At 41.8% G+C, this 21,042-nt stretch overlaps 1 protein-coding gene across 9 annotated transcripts in view; it reads right to left on the bottom strand.

The window, feature by feature from the left end:
* ADGRB3 (adhesion G protein-coupled receptor B3) overlaps nucleotides 1-21,042 on the bottom strand; it is a 616,872-nt gene that overhangs the window by 218,514 nt on the left and 377,316 nt on the right. For all 9 annotated transcript variants that reach the window (XM_043510428.1, XM_038396358.2, XM_043510430.1 and 6 more), the window contains one exon: nucleotides 17,480-17,523. In XM_043510428.1, the coding sequence (XP_043366363.1) occupies nucleotides 17,480-17,523 (44 nt within the window). The remainder of the gene's footprint in view (nucleotides 1-17,479; nucleotides 17,524-21,042) is intronic.

Below are 21,042 nucleotides of genomic sequence, written 5' to 3'. Positions count from 1 at the left end.
AGTAAGCTCTTTAACCAATCTCTCACATATAGTGAATGGTTTTTTGTGCAATGAAAGGAGTCCATGTGAATTAGCCCTCTTTTAGTAAGTGACTTAATATTATGCTGACCAAAATCCACAGAATGCTTCACACCCATGACAACAAACTGGAATGCACAGAAGTACTGCTGATATAGGGGACAGATTCTGCCACTCTCACTCTGAATACTGCCTTATTGATTGCTGGGTAGATACTATGGAGGATGGTCAAAGGCTAATCACTGGGTAAGATGCTATAAAATTCAAGTAAGGACAGCAGAAGCTGGCCAACAGTCTTTATATATATGTGTATACATCCAAGTGTTGTCACTGCAGTACAGTTATTTTTATGGATTTCACACTATTATTCTGAATGGTCAGGTACATCAGAACAGCAAGTACTTTTTGAAACAGATTCTTTATCCAGTCTAACTGGAACCATGTATTCAATACTTACAACGCGAGGCATCAAATCTGAAAACACATAATCATGCAAATAGCGCTTACTCACTCAAGCATACCTTTTGAAGACAGTGGGTCTTCCCACATGCACACATGATTTCTCATGTGAATAATGGTTTGCCAGACTGGGCCCTTTTCAAAATTTTTGTTTGCTGAAGTTTGTAAATATTTGGTGCTTATAGAAGTGAGGATGTAAAGACAGCAGAGTAAGCTCATGTATAACCCTGAATAGGAGTATCTAGGTCTTTACCTATTTTCCAGTGGCTGATTCACATAAACGGTTTAATGAGTCTGCTCTGGCTGCCAACAAGGGCTTGTCTACATAGCACCATAGTGCACACCTGCAGGATGTAAATGCTTATGCGCACCACTGTACCGTGAACTAACATATGGACCTGGCTGGTGCACACTAAAAGTTCTCTAGTGCACATTAATGTACACTGTATGAAATGGACATATATTAATGCGCACTAGGGAACTTTTAGTGCAGGGGTTCTCAAACTGGGGGTTGGGACCCCTCAGGGGGTTGCAAGGTTCTTACATGGGGGGTCGCAAGCTGTCAGCCTCCACCCCAAATCCCGCTTTGCCTCCAGCATTTATAATGGTGTTAAATATGTAAAAAAGTGTTTTTAATTTATAAGGGGGGGGTCACACACAGAGGCTTGCTACGTGAAAGGGGTCACCAGTACAATAGTTTGAGAACCACTGTTTTAATGCATGCCTGTAGCACACATTTGGGCCAGTTAGTAGGCAACATGCTGGTGTGCAGGGCTGGATTAATGCAGGGGCTTTTGGGGTTGCAGCCCAGGGCCTTGGGCTAAGGGGGAGAGGGCTTGCAGGCCGGATGTGGCCCACTGCTTCTTTTCATCCAGCCTGAGGCAAGTCTCTGTGCCATGGGCTGGACTTCAGTCCCCGATCCACAGCAGCCCCCCGGGGTTGGAGCTGCGAGCTCCAGCTCGCCGATGTGCCCCTGCAGCCCATAGGCAAGAGGTGTTCAGGGAATCTCTGCGTACTGCCTCTATCCCCAGTGCCGGCTCTGCAGCTCCCATTGGCCTGGTACCATGGCCAATGGGAGCTGCAGTAGCGGCACCTGTGGGACCGGGCACCGGGCACTGTGCAGAGCAGCCTGGCCCCTCTGCCTAGGAGCCAGACATGCCAGCCACCTCAGGGAGCAAAGCAGCATGGAGCCAGGGCAGATAGGGATCCTGCATTAGCTCTGCTGCACCACCAACCAGGAGATGCCCAAGGCAAGTGCCTCCTGGCTGGAGCCTGCACCCTGCATCCCCTTCTGCACCTCAACCACTTACCCCAATCCTGAGCCCCCTCCTGCACCCAAACTACCCAGAATCTGTACTCTGAACCTCATGCTGCACCCCTTCGCCCTGTCCCATCCCTGTTCCTACCCCAGAGCCCACCCCCCAGCTGGAGCTGCACTCCCTCTTGCACCGCAGCTCTGAGCCCACTGGCCCATTCCAAACCCCGTGGGGCCCCACAAAATCTAATAGCCCTGGGTCCACAGGAGAGTTAATCCAGCCCTGCTCATGTGCCTTAGAATTTACACCCCTGCTGGAGCAGACTAAGGCACCAGAGAGACAAGCCATGAAGAATATAGGCCTTGATTCACCAAAGAATTTAAGTATCTGCTTAGGTCCCAGTGAAAGTCAGTGGGAAATCCCAGTGGGATTTAATCATATGTTTAAAGGTAAATACATGTTTAAATACTTTGCTAAATATGGTTGGACTTAAAGTTAAGCATGTGCTTAAGTGCTTTGCTGGGGCCTTAGGCCTGATCTACACTGCCACTTAAGTTGATGTAAGTTACGTCGCTCGGGGGGTGAAAAAATCACCCCCCGAGCGACGTAGCTTACATTGGCCTAACATGGTATCTACGCGATGCTGTGTCAGCGGGAGGTGCTCTTCTGCCGACTTAACTTCCACCTCTTGGGGAGGTGGAGTTCTGAAGTTGACGGCAGAGTGCTCTCCCATTGATTCACCGCTTCTTCACCAGACCTGCTAAATCGACACCATTGCATTGATCACAGTTGCGCCAATTTAGTATGCAGTGTAGACAAGCCCTTAGTTCTTTCACTGAAATAGAGGCACAGTTTTAGCACAGAAGGTCCTAGGTACAAACCCTCCTGTCATCACAAGCAGAGTCAATTATACATGGAAGCACTGTATAATGCGCACTTCAAAGCTCTGTCAATAAACTTTAGCCACGATTATCATTTTTGTTGTGCTAATACTAGACTTTTTGCAGAACTGTGTGATGGTTTTGTAATGTAGAATAATGACCATCTTGCTTCGCCAGGCTCTCAACCACATTTGGACCCATAGCTCTGGTAGAACCCATGGAGCTCTATACAGTCTTCTTCTCCATACTTACAATGAATATATATATATGCTAGCTGAAATCCCGTCTATCTTCTGATGGCGTGCAATACAGTGTAATATTAAGAAATACAATGCAGTGCAAAATTGAGAATAATTTCACTTACCTATAAACAATTTATGCATGTTTTCTAATCCAGTCCCTTACATCTCATTTCAACTTTGAAACCAAACCAAGTTGTCTGCAATCCATTACTTTTTTCTATGAATGACTACCATAAACTTTAGTTATGATGCTGATGAGGAAACTGAAATTGCAAAGCAAATATGCATCCTAACCTAATAATTGTAGTAAATACAACATTAAAATACAATATATTTTCTGTGAAATAATAATAATTTTGTGAAACCGAGATTTACTTTTCAGATGTTAGTAAAAATAGCTAGTAATATCACTAAACGGACAGATTGCTATTATCAAACATACGGTATTGGTGTCATACTATTCCTTAACAGGTTGTTTATTATATAACCACCAAAACTATACTTTAGTTTTCTGTTAAAACCATAAGGTTTAGACATTGATAGATACTATAAAGGATGTTTTCTAATTTTTGTTCACGGTCATAAATGTTTTGTTCATGTAGAAAAGTCTTGAAACTTGAGCTGATTAGAAAGCTCATCAAATTCCCCAAAAAAATCTTCTAGAGAATACAAGAGGAAATGGTAACCTTTCCATATGTTCTTTAAACTATCCTGTAGAAAACAAATTTATATGTCAGCTACAGAATTCTAGAGGATGGTTAAAAAATCTATTGACAGTTCAAATTGTATTATATTCCATAAGATTTCAGAAAAATTTGATTAGATCTTTATTACATTTCCATAGAACTCTGTTACTTACTTCCCTAGTAAATTTTGTAGGACACAGGACAGGGCAGGTAATAGTCCTTTCAGTTCTAGTTCACGGCTCCAAAAACAGGTAGCAGAGACTAACACCCTGACCTAGCCCAGGAATTCAGTAAATGCATAATTTTAAGCATGTGAATATTCTCATTGCCTTCAACAGGGCCATTCATGTCCTTAAAATTAATGCATTTGCTTACATACTTTACTAGACTGGGACATCTGGGTCCAATTCTGAACTCACATATACAAGTGTAATGCTGACCTATTCCACTGATTTCAGTGGAGATACTTAGAACAACGCTTCCTCAGCTCTCGTCCCCTAATGCCCCTACTCTACTTGCGCTACATTGATGACATCTTCATCATCTGTACCCATGGAAAAGAAGCTCTTGAGGAATTCCACCAGGATTTCAACAATTTCCATCCCACCATCAACCTCAGCCTGGACCACTCCACACAAGAGATCCACTTCCTGGACACTACGGTGCTAATAAGCGATGGTCACATAAACACCATCCTATACTGGAAACCTACTGACCGCTATTCCTACCTACATGCCTCTAGCTTTCATCCAGATCATACCACTTGATCCATTGTCTACAGCCAAGCTCTACGATATAACCGCATTTGCTCCAACCCCTCAGACAGAGACAAACACCTACAAGATCTCTATCATGCATTCCTACAACTACAATACCCACCTGCTGAAGTGAAGAAACAGATTGACAGAGCCAGAAGAGTACCCAGAAGTCACGTACTACAGGACAGGCCCAACAAAGAAAATAATAGAACACCACTAGCCATCACCTTCAGCCCCCAACTAAAACCTCTCCAACGCATCATCAAGGATCTACAACCTATCCTGAAGGATGACCCATCACTCTCACAGATCTTGGGAGACAGACCAGTCCTTGCTTACAGACAGCCCCCCAATCTGAAGCAAATACTCACCAGCAACCACACACCACACAACAGAACCACTAACCCAGGAACCTATCCTTGCAACAAAGCCCGTTGCCAACTCTGTCCACATATCTATTCAGGGGATACCATCATAGGGCCTAATCACATCAGCCACACTATCAGAGGCTCGTTCACCTGCGCATCTACCAATGTGATATATGCCATCATGTGCCAGCAATGCCCCTCTGCCATGTACATTGGCCAAACTGGACAGTCTCTACGTAAAAGAATGAATGGACACAAATCAGACGTCAAGAATTATAACATTCAAAAATCAGTTGGAGAACACTTCAATCTCTCTGGTCACTCGATTACAGACCTAAGAGTGGCTATACTTCAACAAAAAAGCTTCAAAAACAGACTCCAACGAGAGACTGCTGAATTGGAATTAATTTGCAAACTGGATACAATTAACTTAGGCTTGAATAGAGACTGGGAATGGATGAGTCATTATACAAAGTAAAACTATTTCCCCATGGTATTTCTCCCCCCACCCCACCCCCCACTGTTCCTCTGATATTCTTTTTAACTGCTGGAATTAGCCTACCTTGCTTGTCACCATGAAAGGTTTTCCTCCTTTCCCCCCCTGCTGCTGGTGATGGTTTATCTTAAGTGATCACTCTCCTTACAGTGTGTATGATAAACCCATTGTTTCATGTTCTCTGTGTGTGTATTTAAATCTCTCCTCTGTTTTTTCCACCAAATGCGTCCGATGAAGTGAGCTGTAGCTCACGAAAGCTTATGCTCTAATAAATTTGTTAGTCTCTAAGGTGCCACAAGTACTCCTTTTCTTTTTGTGAATACAGACTAACACGGCTGCTACTCTGAAACCTCCTAATTTTATAGCTCTATAAATGAGAGCAAAGTTCTATGGGCAAAATTCCATCTTTGGATACATGCATGTGATTCCTAGGCTACATCTACACTCCACTGGTGGTAGTGTATAGTATATGTGTAATTACAAGTCACACTGTGGTGTATCAGTGAGAGGCTCTGCCAATGCCTTTCCATTGCCAGAGTCTTTCCCTGTGATGAGGAAGGGCTCCGGCATCAGGGAGCTGCTGGAACCTTTCCCAGCTGCCTCCCCTCTGCCAGAGACTTTCCCTACAAAGGGGGAAAGCGCCAGCAGAAGGGAGCTGGCAGAGGCTTCCCGCATTGCCAGAGTCTTTTTTTGGGTGGGGAAGGGCTCCAGCAGCGGGGACCTGATAGCCTTTCCCCACTGCCAGAGCCTCTGCCCCCTGCCAGAGCCTCTGCTTCCAGTGGTGAGGGCTCCAGGTTTGAGAACTGACAGAGCCTTTCCCCACTGCTGGAACCCTACTGCCTCCCCCTTACCTTTTCCCTGCTGGGGTAGTCTTTTCCTGCAGAGAGGAAAGGCTCCAGCAGCTGGGAGGTAAGGGGACTACACTGCTAAAAACAGCAGTGTAACAGGAAAGCGGAGTGGGGCCAGCGTGCAGGGATCCCAGGAGCCTGTGGTGTAGCTGGGGTCCGGTAGGGAGCTTCCAGTTGAGCTCCACCCACTGCCCCTTCTTAGGTTGGTGGAAGTGCTCCTGGTGAGGACACACATCACTGACCCAAGGAGGGTGGTGTGGACATGCACCTCGGCAGTAATTACTGTGGTGGCTGTAAGGCAACCTAATATAGGTCGCCTTACATTTCTAGTGTAGACATACCCTTAGTAACTGCATCTTAGGCATATGCCTTGATTAAAGGAACATCATTAACAACAATTTTGCTGATGACATAGAGGTAGTTGATGAATCAATGAATGAGCTAGTTGCAGCACTTAAAACCCTGGAAAGCTCAGTGGCAAGAATTGGCCTGAATATTAATTGGGGTAAAACCAAAACTCTTCAAATCAGCAATTTCAAACACATTGAGGGCTCCAGCATCTTAATGGGACAGAACCCAGCAGAGATTACTGGGGATATCATTGGGTCTGTTGGTGATGACATGGGTGGCTTTCAGAAAGAACGTAAAGCCCTCGCTGCAAAAGCATCTTCAGTAATGGGGTGCCTCATGAACAACATCTTTTGCAAACCAAACACCCCAATAAACAGAGAGATGAAGCCGAGGATATTTAATGTTTTGGTGGTCAGTGTTTTGACCTGTGGGATTGAAACATGGCCTCTCATTGTCAATATTGAAAAGAAGTTGGATACCATTTCTGAATGACCAAAAACATCAAATGGTAGGAATTCAAGTTGAATGAAGAGATCAGTGTTCTAACTAAACTGATCCCACTCTCTCGAACAACACCCCAAAGTTCTTTAAGTGGTACAGACTTTTGCTCTGAATGCCTACCAACTTCCCTGTGAGAATCTTCTTCGACTATGACCCAATGAAAGTAGGATGGAAAAGACCCCATAGGAGACTTAAAATGAGATGGCTGGACAGTGTCAACAGACACTGGTCCTTCACAAGCTCCCTAACCTGTAATGTGCCAGATTTGATTCAGGATAGAACATCAAAGAGAGGCACATAATGTATTTGGTGGCCTCACTGTCCAAGTGACAGCATGAGAACTAAACCCCCACTCCCGCATCTAGGTAGTGTTTTATTCATCACAGTGTCAGAAGAGTTCTCAGTAGAGTGTTATCAGAGATATATGCATATACTGTGTTTTCAGGCTAGTTTCAATCAAATTCCAAGACAAGATAGTAGGCACAGATGCTGTCCCCTGGCAGCATGCCACAGTGACCATTAATATGTAAAATAAGGACTCTAATTGAAACTTATCTCCTATCTCTCTTAAGCTCATGAATTCACCCTTTCCATTTTTATTGGAAACACAGATGGTACAATTAAATTGTGATACATTTCTCTCCTGTTCTCATCCTTACTTCAAGAGATTAGACTATTATCTTCTGTCTCATATTGCACTACAAACCCACCAAGAGATTAAAGTCAAGTAAGGATGTTGTGTTTCAAAATTGAAGATTATATTCTAATCTTTAAAACTCGAGAGCAAACCTGCACCAACTATCCCTTTTTTATCTACATTTCAAAATTATACCAGCCTAACATCTCAAAAAAACCATTATTTTTAGTTTCCCAAAATATACATTTATACACAGGCAATAAATAGCAATTGTGTTCTTCACAAAATGAGGTTGATTCATCACTTAGTAGCAGTAATTAAAAATTATCAACAATGATGAAATTAATTTCCTCTTTTAGCTGTAATTCTTAACAGGCAATGCATCTCCCTATTAAGAGAAGTGTAGGTGTTACTGAAAGGCAGTGTGACAATAAGTGCCTGAATTATGAATTCCTCTCATATACACTGATTCATTTTATAATTATTTAAATCAAAAAGATCTTCTCTCTCTCTTTTAAAAAAAAAAAATAAAAAGCCCCTCAATTTTCTCTAATAAAAGATGTGCAGAATGTTAGTGGAATAAGTTCTTCTGCATCACAGTATAACGTTATTAGTCATCACAATCACGTTTTTAGAAATATCCTCAGTAAGTCCTGATTCCTACCCTCATCCCTGCATGGTAAGCAGTAACTTATTGCCTGATCCAAGCCTACTCAAGTGAATGGGAGTCTTTTTATTAACTTTGGTGGACTTTGGATCATCCCTTTTACTCCACAGGTAGCTGTACACTGAAATCAGAGGAGCTATATGCAGGATATGTTACTCCTTAGAACTGGGGCCTTGGTTGAGCACTTTTCTGCAGGACAATAAGAAATTTCTGAATATGTAATGTGGTATTTACATATTCACCATAAAAAGATCTATAAAGCTATTTATAAAGATAATTTTATGAGGGAACAATTATCTGCTCCTTGTTTGGTCATCTGCCACCACTGAGTACAGCCTAGCTCCATCCTCTTTAGAACCCCTGTTCAAGTAGTTGAAGGCTGCAATCAAATCGCCCTCTCTCTTCTGCAGACTAAATAAGCCCAGTTCCCTTAGCCTCTCCTTATAGGTCCTGTGCCCTAGCCCCCTAATCATTTTTGTTGCCCTTTGCTGGACTCTCTCCAATTTGTCCTCATCCTTTCTGGAGTGGGGGACCCAAAACTGAATGCAATACTCCAGATGTGGCCTCACCAATGTTGAATAGAGGGGAATAATCACTTTCGTTGATCTGCTGGCAGTGCTCCTACTAATGCAGCCCAATATGCCATTAGCCTTCTTGGCATCAAGGGCACACTGTTGACTCTCATTCAGCTTCTTGCCCACTGTAATCCCCAGGTCCTTTTCTGCAGAACTGCTGCTTAGCCAGTCAGTTCCCAGCCTGTAGCAGTGCATGGGATTCTTTCATCCTAAGTGCAGGACTCTGCACTAGTCCTTGTTGAACCTCACCAGATTTCTTTTGGCCCACTCCTCCAATTTGTCTAGGTCACTCTGGACCATATCCCTACACTCCAGCATATGTATCTCTCCCCCCAATTTAGTGTTATCCTCAAACTTGCTGAGGGTGCAATCCATCCCATCATCTAGATCATTAATGAAGATGTTGAACAAAACCAGCTCCAGGACAGACCCCTGGGGCACTCTGCTAGATACCGGCTGCAACTAGATATTGAGCCGTTGATCACTACCCGTTGAGCCTGACAATCTAGCCAGCTTTCTATCACCTTTATTTCATTCATCCAGTCCATACTTTTTTAACTTGCTGGCATACAGGTCATACAGGGAGTCTTTGCTTGGGTCAGGAATTGAACGTAGGTGTGCTGAATCCAAGTCCAAGTCACTTGCCCTGCCCACTAGATAACTTCCTCATTTTTATAAGATACCCCATGGAATGGTAAGTACACATAGCTCTTGGTTAGCTCACTTTCACTGAAACACTGGTTGAGGCATAAACAAAAAATGTATCTTTTTTGTAGGACATCTTAGATATTAAAATGGGATCTGCTTACAGCATTGAAAATAATGCCCAAATCTCTTTTTACTCCCAGTAGTTGGAGACTTCCACTACTAAAACTATTGCATGTGAATGAAGCTGTGACTTTGTTCACTTTAGTTCCTCTTTTCCTCTAGCTCCTATGTGGTTGCCATAGGCATATGTATGTAGTCAAACAGCTAAAGCCAGTGACTGAAAAATGGGCCAGATTCTTTTGCATGGAACCATATTATTTCATTCCAATTATATCTGAGGTCATTGACAAACTTGAGGTGGCCACTCTCACATTAGCAATGCATCACATAACATTCATTCATACTGCTCGATTTCATGCTGGGACATCTCTTTGAGGGGCATCTAGTTAAATGAGTGATTACTTAACCCTCCCAGTATCTGCAGAAGAATCTGCATGACTCAGTTGCGTATTGGGCTGAGAACTTACATACAAGCCAGCATGAACACTACAGTTTTTGGCAAAGGAAGATTTTTTTAGGCCAGGGAAGAAGCGCCAGTTTAAAGACATGAAATGAATAAAGGTGCACATGGAGAATGAATCTTATATGAGTACTATCTTGCAAGAAAAATAAAATTAGACAAAGTGGTATTTCTGAGTGCTGTGCAAAATATCAGACTTGAAATTCAAAACACTCAAATTTTCGTGAAAAAGAATGTCTTTCCAAATGCTTTATATTAAAATTTTAAATTCAATTGTTGTCATTTTTTTGTTATTATACACATTTAAATGCAGGTTTTGTGGACTATTTATTAGTTTTGAGCTGGGCTGGTTGAGTTTTGTCACATTTCTCCTGGTTTCTTGATTGGCTTGATTGGCTTCTCAGGAGTATCAGCAGAAGACATTTGGAGTAGTTTTGCTGAGCTAGCCAATAAAACCCAACTTCAGATCCCTTTGTGAGTTACAATAGCTTTGTCCTGCCCCACTTATGCAAAACTTCCCTAAGGCCAGCCTCACTGGCCAGAGAAGGAGCTTCTCAGCACAGGGGAATCCTCGGATAGCACACAGGTAGCATAAAAAGAAAAGGAGTACTTGTGGCACCTTAGAGACTAACAAATTTATTTGAGCATAAGCTTTCGTGAACTTCATCGGGTGCATCTGATGAAGTGAGCTGTAGTTCACGAAAGCTTATGCTCAAATAAATTTGTTAGTCTCTAAGGTGCCACAAGTACTCCTTTTCTTTTTGCGAATACAGACTAACACGGCTGCTACTCTGAAAGATAGCACAAAGGCTCCCATGACATTATCCCTCTCGGAAGCAAGCACAGGGATATAGCTGGGACATCCTTCAGAGATCCCCAGATGCCATAATGGGAACCAGACCTAAACAGAATGGCCCCAGCACTGGAGGAGTGCAAAGCTGGAGTATAGTGACCTTTCGCTAAGCTATCCTCATCTAGACTCATCAGGATTCAGCCTTAGTACCTGATACTTTTCTAGTATATGAGATTCCACATCTATTATTTCCAGTTCAGAACAGAACATAGTCTCTTCCAGAAAGATCAGAGATTTCCTCTGTTCTGTTGCAGCATCAGAGGATTTCCACACAAAATGGAGAGTTGGCAGCAGTATCAGTGTTGATTCTACATACAAAACAAAGAATAGGCATTTCTCCGAAAGAGCTGCCATTATTAAGGGGTAACAAATGGATGCTGGGAGCCTGGGGCAGGTGTCATAGCAGAGTTCCTGCAGCACTGGTCATCTCCTAGCGAGGCAATTCTATTTGTAGACTCCAGAGAACAGATGTGCAACTTTAGCTCTAGTTTAACAAATGTATTTGGGAAGGTTGATCAACCTGGGAAGCCGATATCTGAATTAGAGGCTCGGCTGATGGTTGTCCTAATTTGAAGAGGGAAATTCTGATGTCATTTAATCTGTGAACATATGACTAAGCCTCCATTAATAGTGGAAAAGAACAGGAAGGTAATGAAGTGTCTTGACTCAGTGTCAGTGGCCAAGGTAGCTGACAATGGATGGAGAAACAGTATCAGGTGCCCTGGCCATTCAGAAGACAGGGAAACAACCGCAGCATCAGCATCATATGTACCAGATTGCTTCTGCAGCTGTTATTTCTTGCTATCCCCCATCCTTATCATTACTGAGGTTGCAACACCAATCTAGGAGGGGCTACAAGTACTTTGGAGAATAGGATTAAAATTCAAAATGATCTGTACAAACTGGAGAAACGGTTTGAAATAAATAGGATGACATTCAATAAGGACAAATGCAAAGTACTCCACTTAAGAAGGAACAATCAATTGCACACATACAAAGTGGGAAATGGATCTGGGAGTCATACTAGGTCACAAAGTAAATATGAGTCAACAGTGTAACACTGTTGCAAAAAAAATGTGAACATCATTCTGGGTTGTATTAGCAGGAATGTTGTAAGCAAGACACGAGAAGTAATTCTTCCACTCTACTCCACGCTGATTAGGCCTCAACTGGAGTATTGTGTGCAGTTCTGGGTGCCACATTTCAGGAAAGATGTGGACAAATTGGAAAAAATCCAGAGAAGAGCAACAACAATAATTAAAGATCAGGAAAACAAAACCTATGAGGAAAGACTGAAAAAATTTGGTTTGTTTAGTCTGGAGCAGAGAAGACCAAGAGGGGACATGATAACAGTTTTCAAGTACATAAAAAGTTGTTACAAGGAGGAGGGAGAAAAATTGTTCTTGTTAACATCTGAGGATAGGACAAGAAGCAATGGGTTTAAATTGCAGCAAGGGAGGTTTAGGTTGGACATTAGGAAAACCTTCCTAGCTGCCAGGAACACTGGCACTGGAACAAATTGCCTAGGAAGGTTGTGGAATGTCTATCATTGGAGGCTTTTAAGAACTGCATAGACAAACACCTGCCAGGAATGGTCTAGTTATTACTTAGTCCTGAACTGAGTGCAGGGGACTTGACTGATGACATATTGAGCTCCCGTCCAGGCCCACTGAGCATAATTAAACCACTAATTGAAATTCAGATACATTGCCTTTGATCAGATGAGTAAAAGATTATGAAATATCCCTTATATATAGGGACCTACCAAATTCATGGCCATGAAAAATGTCATGGACCGTGAAATCTCGTCTCCCCCCGTGAAATCTGGTCTTTTATGTGCCTTTACTCTATACCGTACAGATTTTACAGGGGAGACCAGTGTTTCTCAAATTGGGGGTTCTGAACGGGAGTTGCAGGGAGGTCACAAGGTTATTTTAGGGGGGTTGCAGTATGCCACCCTTATTTCTGCACTGCCTTCAGAGCTGGGTCGCTGGAAAATGATGGATGTTGGCCAGGCGCCCAGCTCTGAAAGCAGTGTCCCACCAACAGCAGCACAGAAGTAAGGGCGACAATACTACCATGTGTCTGGAGATTGACAGCTGCTGACTGAGGGCCAAGCTCTGCAGGCAACAGTGCAGAAGTAAAGGTGGCAATTCCATACCAGGCCATCCTTACTTCTGCACTGCTGTTGGCAGCTGCTCTGCCTTCTGAGCTGGGCTTCTGGCTAGCAGCCCCCTTTCTCCAGCTCTGAAGGCAGAGCCACCACCAGCAGCAGTGCAGAAGTAAGGGTAGCAATACCACAACCCACACTACAATTTGGTAGGGCCCTACTTATGACTGTTTATTCTATTTATATCACTGTTGGCTTTCTTGCACTTTCCTCTGAAGGCCAGTGCCAGTCAGAACACTAGATTAGGTAGACCACTGGTCTAATCCAGTATGGCAATCCCTATGTGGACCAATTTTCAGGCCACTGATACTGTATCTGTGACAGGTTTCAGAGTAGCAGCCGTGTTAGTCTGTATTCGCAAAAAGAAAAGGAGTACTTGTGGCACCTAAGAGACTAACAAATTTATTTGAGCATAAGCTTTCGTGAGCTACAGCTCACTTCATCAGATGCATTCGGTGGAAAATACGGACCGGAGATTTATATACACACACAGAGAACATGAAACAATGGGTGTTATCATACACACTGTAAGGAGAGTGATCACTTAAGATGAGCCATCACCAGCAGCAGGGGGGGGAGGGAGGAAAACCTTTCATGGTGACAAGCAAGGTAGGCTATTTCCAGCAGTTAACAAGAACATCTGAGGAACAGTGGGGATGGGGGGGTGAGGGGGAGAAATAACATGGGGAGATAGTTTTACTTTGTGTAATGACTCATCCATTCCCAGTCTCTATTCAAGCCTAAATTAATAGTATCCAGTTTGCAAATTAATTCCAATTCAGCAGTCTCTCGTTGGAGTCTGTTTTTGAAGTTTTTTTGTTGAAGGATAGCCACTCTTAGGTCTGTAATCGAGTGACCAGAGAGATTGAAGTGTTCTCCAACTGGTTTTTGAATGTTATAATTCTTGACGTCTGATTTGTGTCCATTCATTCTTTTACGTAGAGACTGTCCAGTTTGGCCAATGTACATGGCAGAGGGGCATTGCTGGCACATGATGGCATATATCACATTGGTAGATGCGCAGGTGAACGAGCCTCTGATAGTGTGGCTGATGTGATTAGGTCCTATGATGGTGTCCCCTGAAGAGATATGTGGACAGAGTTGGGAACAGGCTTTGTTGCAAGGATAAGTTCCTGGGTTAGTGGTTCTGTTGTGTGGTGTGTGGTTGCTGGTGAGTATTTGCTTCAGGTTGGAGGGCTGTCTGTAAGCAAGGACTGGCCTGTCTCCCAAGATCTGTGAGAATGATGGGTCGTCCTTCAGGATGGGTTGTAAATCCTTGATGATGCATTGGAGAGGTTTTAGTTGGGGGCTGAAGGTGATGGCTAGTGGCGTTCTGTTATTTTCTTTGTTGGGCCTGTCCTGTAGTAGGTGACTTCTGAAGTGAGCTGTAGCTCACGAAAGCTTATGCTCTAATAAATTTGTTAGTCTCTAAGGTGCCACAAGTACTGCTTTTCTTTCTTCTGGCTCTGTCAATCTGTTTCTTCACTTCAACAGGTGGGTATTGTAGTTGTAGGAATGCATGATAGAGATCTTGTAGGTGTTTGTCTCTGCCTGAGGGATTGGAGCAAATGCGGCTGTATCTTAGAGCTTGGCTGTAGACAATGGATCCTGTGGTATGAGCTGGATGAAAGCTGGAGGCATGAAAAGGTTTTCCTCCCTCCCCCCTCCCCGCTGCTGGTGATGGCTCATCTTAAGTGATCACTCTCCTTACAGTGTGTATGATAAAACCCATTGTTTCATGTTCTCTGTGTGTGTATTTAAATCTCCGCTCTGTATTTTCCACCAAATGCATCCGATGAAGTGAGCTGTAGCTCACGAAAGCTTATGCTCAAATAAATTTGTTAGTCTCTAAGGTGCCACAAGTACTCCTTTTCTTTTTGTATCTGTGAATGGCACTGGCACAGAACAGTGAGAAGGGTGCCCTGATTCTTTTTTGCTCATGTCAAAGAATTTGGTGGTGAGGAGAGGATTTCTTTTTCAAAAGCTTTCAGATAGTGGACCAATTTAGCTCAGAATTTCAATAAAAAATCCTTTTATGTTTTCACAAGCTTTGATGTGAAAAACATTCAGCATCCCAAAATTTAGTGGAAGGTCAAAACTGGAATGAAATGCAGAGGTTAAAATGGTCACACAAATTCCTGAGGAAAAAAATAAACTTCCACTGTCATACATTCTACTGTTGATGCTACTCAGTTAATCATCTGGGAAAGGGGAAGCACTGAAGGAATAGCCAAACCTCTAAAGAACCCCATTCTAAACCAGCATAACAGAGGTACTGCATTTTTGGAAGTGTCAACCAAAATGAATGCTGCACCAGTCTGAGAAATTGTATTTTAACACATATAATTCATGCTATGATCTTTTATATAGTTAGTTGTACCTGTCTTAATGTTGTACAAAAACAATAACTAGATGCAGATAGGTTTCAGAGTAGCAGCCGTGTTAGTCTGTATTCGCAAAAAGAAAAGGAGTACTTGTGGCACCTTAGAGACTAACAAATTTATTAGAGCATAAGCTTTCGTGAGCTACAGCTCACTTCATCGATGAAGTGAGCTGTAGCTCAAGAAAGCTTATGCTCTAATAAATTTGTTAGTCTCTAAGGTGCCACAAGTACTTCTTTTCTAGATGCAGATAGACAGACAGCAAGCCTGTCAGCCTGACCGACAGATAAATGAAAGCCTTCTAAAAAGTTATCTAGATTAAAAAAGTTACATAATTCTACTCCATAGATAGGAATGAAATAAAACATAATTTCTCCAAACAATTAGACATAGCACATATACACACCCACAGAATAAGAACAGGAGAAGGAAGATGCACCATAAAAATGCAACAAGAATGCAGAGCCAGACGTGATCAAACAGCTCACAGTATTGATTCCGGGGCTTCTCCATGAATGTATGAAGAAAGAACTATCAATCATTGAACAATAGCCTGTGCAGAATGTTTAAAATCCAGGACGAGAAAGTTTTCACCCACTTCTGGAGCATGTATTAAACTGAGAGCATCACCAAAGAAACATATAATTTACTACACATGGAATTGTAGTGCATTGAGATTAAGATCTGGGAGATTTGCCATGAAGGTGGCTAAAAATTTCAGCAGTTATAGCTACCTGAGGCAGATGCTAAAGACAAACATTTACAGTATCTGAAAAACACTTAGTTTAAAGCACCTTTTTTTGTTGCTGTGGAATAGTGATTAGCTAAGCATCTTTTATTAAATGCTGACTACTTTCTTGTTGGATTGATCTCCAAAGTTCTTGTGAAATTTGGGTAGTAAAGAACTTAGCCATTTTTGAAGGATGTGAGCACAACAGAGCTCCACAGGATTTGCAACAGTAGATCAGATCATTAATTCATTATATCTGGTCTCCTGCTTCTGGCAATAGCAAATTCCTGATGCTTTAGAGGAAAGTGAACACAAAACAAAATGAAACACAAAACAAGCCAGCAACCCAAATCATCCAGCTAATTGTATAATGTTGTACATATTTATTTATTTAGATTTATAAATGATAAGAATCTGTCCAGTGTGCTGGGAGCTTTTGCATTAATTTAAAACTCACAATATTAAAGTACAAATTCCATAATATAATCAAATAGACTCAAATAAAATGCCCCAAACACAACTAATTACCAGGCCAACAGAAAATCATCATGAATCATAAAATGGCCTCACAGTTAATACTAAATCCCTACATCCCCACCTTTTCTAAAAATGACAGTGGGAAAATGTTTTGGGGAACTATAGAGCAAATGAATGCTTTCTGGACCCCTGGTAAGTGATCAGTTTACATGCAGAAGCAAGACAAAAAGCACCAGTCTCATAAAAGAGTGTGCGTATACATGCATACCAGATGGTGCTGAAATCCATGTGATAAATTGCAGAGCCATAATAAATTATACTTATCATGACTCTTTGATGGTCCCACCTACTCACTGACGACTAATATATCTCCCACAGTATTCTTAATAGTTCAAACCTTTCAGCAACTTCAGCTTCCTCAGCCGCATGGGTATCTCTCAGTTAATCAATTCCCTTTCATTGCAGGGGCTCAGGGACTGGTGCACCTCAGTCCCTTTTATTCTCTTTATGTGGCACATAACAGATTAGTCTCATGTAGTCTGTAATACTTTGGTCTAATTTGGGTTGTTGGGTTTAGTGTGTGGGCATTTGGTGGTATTGTGATATACAGGAGGTCAGATTAAATGATCTGGTGATCCCTTCAGGCCTTAAACTCTATGATAGTTGTTGGTGAGATAGTCTGCTAATTCAGGATTAGTAACAGAAAAAACCAAACTGTCTTTCAAATCTGCATTACAATGTGACTGCAGAGCATGGAAAGGAAACATTTTCATTCTGTGGATTGCACATTTTCTATGCCCTCATAATGACCACTGTTGACTGTCAGTCAAGTTAAATATTTTTACGTGTTTTGGAATATTTAATCCATAGTAATAGAAGCAAACATCTGTCACTTACATTCTTGAATCATCCCACAGCACACAATAGGGATTCAATGTGCCCTAAAGACAAACAAACAATACCATTAGTTACTGGTGTACATAACCAATAAAGTGCTCAATCCCGCAGTCCAGGTTCAGGGCCTGATCCTAAAAGATCACTCTCAGTTTGAAGGGGTTTGAAATCAATATGAGTCAAAAAGAAATCGATCAGTAGGAGTTGAGGGCACTTAGCAAAGTGCACTCAGCACCTTGCAGTATTGAACCTATCATCCCTACTCAGGAAATAGTCCTGTAGATGTCACCATGAAGCCAGTTGGAATTTTGACTAGGAAATTTGACTGTGGTATTGGGTCCAAATGTGCCAGTTACCTAAACCTGGAGCCTGCCCACTTCTTATTCTTTAAGTAATTTCAATTTTTTCCCCTGTATTCCACTCTGAAAAGAATAAATAAAAGACTCTCAAAATGCTGCCCAACCAGGTTAACCAATGAATTAATTATTCTCTATAGGCAGAATTTTAGGTCTTGTCTGCACCCAAAGAAGGTACTAATTTACCAATATCAGCGGAGTAACTTATGTAAGCTTGCTCACCTAGCAAGGAGGGCTTTAAACTAGGTTTGCTAGGGGATAGTGACTTAAGCCCAGAGATAGGGGAACTGGGATACCGGGAGGAAACACAAGGAGGAGGGTGCAACAGGGGAGGCCTCCTGATGCATACTGAGAAAGTAGGGCAATTGGCTAGTAGGTGCCTGAACACAAACACAAGAAGCCTGGGAAACAAGCAGGAATAATTGGAAGTTCTGACACAGTCAAGGAACTATGATGTGATTGGAATAACAGAGACTTGGTGGCTAACTCACATGACTGGAGCACTGTCATGGATGGGTATAAACTGTTCAGGAAGGACAGGCAGGGGAGAAAAGGCGGAAGAGTTGCACTGTATGTAAGAGAGGCAACAAAAATGATTAGGGGGCTGGGGCACATGACTTGTAAGGAGAGGCTGAGGGAACTGCAGAAGAGTGAGGGGGGAATTTGAAAGCAGCCTTCAGCTACCTGAAGATGGGTTCCAAAGAGGATGGAGCTTTGCTGTTCTCAGTGGTGGCAGATGACAGAACAAGGAGCAATGGTTTCAAGTTGCAGTGGGGGGAGGTCTAGATTGGATATTAGAACACACTATTTCACTAGGAGGATGGTGAAGCATTGGAATGGGTTACGTAGGGAGGTGGTGGAATCTCCATCCTTAGAGGTTTTTAAGGCCTGGTTTGACAAAGCCTGGGATAATTTAGTTGGGGTTGGTCCTGCTTTGAGCAGGAGGTTGAACTAGATGACCTCCTGAGGTCTCTTCCAACTCTAATCTTCTATGATTCTATGTAGTTAAGTTGGTGCATCCCCTTTTTGTAGACACTCCTAATTCTATTTCAGAATATCCACACTAGGGGGTTGAGCTGATTTAGCTACATCAGTTTCTAAACTGATTTCATTAAATCAGAACCATTGTTGTGTATAGACAAGGCCTTAACTGAGCCTATATTGATACTCCCTATTTCTGATGCCAGTTCTTGGACCCACACACTTTAAAGTAGGCCAGTTGACTATTGATCCCAACAGGTCATCCACTGGTGGAGAATAGCTGGGGCACAGTAACACTTTGACCACATTCCCATCCTGGCCCTTACAAGGGCCCAATGCCAAGGCTGCAGGGGGAGAAGTTCACTTTAGAAACTGGCTAAACTGGTAGATTATTTAATGAAGGGAGAAAATTAATGGCCTTCTGGATCTTTTGTGCCATTAATGGTAAAAAGGCTAAATCATAGCAAATATTCTACTTTTTCATGCTCAGTATGAGCCCATCAACATTGACACTGACATCAGTGGGAGCCTGGGCCCTAAAGCTCAGTTTCTTACACATATTAAAATGGGGTAATATTTCAGAAAATTGAAGGCTCTTTATTATTGCTCTTATTTTCTTCTGTCCATTATGAAGTGAAGTGACTAAAATTCAAAGTTTGGGCCCAATCCAACAAATCTTTTTTCAGGCTAAGTGTACATTAACTTTAATGAACATTTTGATTGAGTAAAGACTGCAAGACTGTTGTAAAGATTGGGTATGCATGAAGCCACAGCTACAGTAGATGTATAATACAGAATAACAAACAAAACTGCAGATATCTAAAGGAACAGATGTCAAGGTTCTGTTTACTTGCACAAGACATATTTTGGCATGATGTTCATATAATGTTCTCCTAGAAGTCATATATAGCACTTTTGACACAGATATGTTAAAGTTAGGCATCAATAAAAATAGACATTGGGCACAAGAGCACAACTCCTCCAACAAAAGATTGATGGAAAGCAAAAACAATGGCAAGTGTGAGGAATAGTTTAAAATGATCAAGTTATTTTCATTTTTATATACTAATCTTAGGATAGTATTGAAAAAGTCAATTGTACAGGTTGCCAGTGGACAATATTTTTTCAGAAACACATTTACACAAACATCATTTTATTCCACAGCTGTTTCAAACTGTAGAAACTATTTATTAATATTAATGAAAGAAAATAATCACCCATTTGTTAGAATTCTTCTACCACCCTTTTTCAAGAGAGGCAAAGCTTTCTTTTCCAAACTCCAGTAACAAAAATATTTAATGAAGTTCTGATATTGTAGTTCACTAGTTTGGTGACTTTATTAAATGTTCTGAGTTTGGTATAATTATTTTAAAATACATGTAGAACTTTAAATTCACATCACACCTTACAAACATAGGTAAGTGACTTCATAATCTAAAATAAAAGACTAAAAACACATGACAAGACGCCAGATAACAGGCACATACAGATCCAGTGTGTGCATCTTGCACCACTGGCCCAAAGCATTCTGAAGAATCAATAGAAGAGGTTGTGGAAGAATCACAATTGGCAATAACAGGAAAGTTAGAAAAAACAGAGGATTCTTCAGCTTGAAAGTGTCTTGAGACTTGAAGTAATATGCCTATATTCATTCTTATGCAGTTATAATCATACGTAAAAGCTATGCCTCACACCGATGCCAGTATACATTCACGTAGTTGTGATTTTTTTTTTGGTGATGGACAGCCTACACCATCTCTTTCCACACTGCAAGGAGAAAGGACTTGAAAATGCTTTGAGAAAAAGGTGACTGTTCAGACTTAGCTAAAAGAATGATTCTAAAGAAGAAAATGTCAAGCAATGGCCAGTCACCAAGGCAAATAGAGGACTCTGTGGGAAGGTTTAAGGAAGTGATAAATCCATGTAGTTTTCACAAATCTGTGGCCCTTTTGGAGCTCATTCACATGGAGAGGGAAGTATGCTGAGTCACCATAAAAATGAATAGGAGATGAAGCTGTAACATTGAAAGCAGCATAAATGTCACCCACATTCCTCCAAAAATTCTTGACACATTGGCAATAGAAATACGTAGGTGTGGCACATAAAACTTTCAGTATTCAAGACATGGTGCACAATTGTGCATGCTATGTAGGCCCACAATAATTGGAAGTCAGAGTTTCAGTGGAAGTAATCATAACCAGAAGCTTTAACTCCCGTAATATTACTAGA

This window comes from Dermochelys coriacea, chromosome 3 (assembly GCF_009764565.3).
Source record: "Dermochelys coriacea isolate rDerCor1 chromosome 3, rDerCor1.pri.v4, whole genome shotgun sequence".
Classification (NCBI taxonomy): domain Eukaryota; kingdom Metazoa; phylum Chordata; order Testudines; family Dermochelyidae; genus Dermochelys; species Dermochelys coriacea.
Note: the sequence above shows the minus strand (reverse complement) of the source record. Positions and strands in the feature narration are given on the sequence as shown.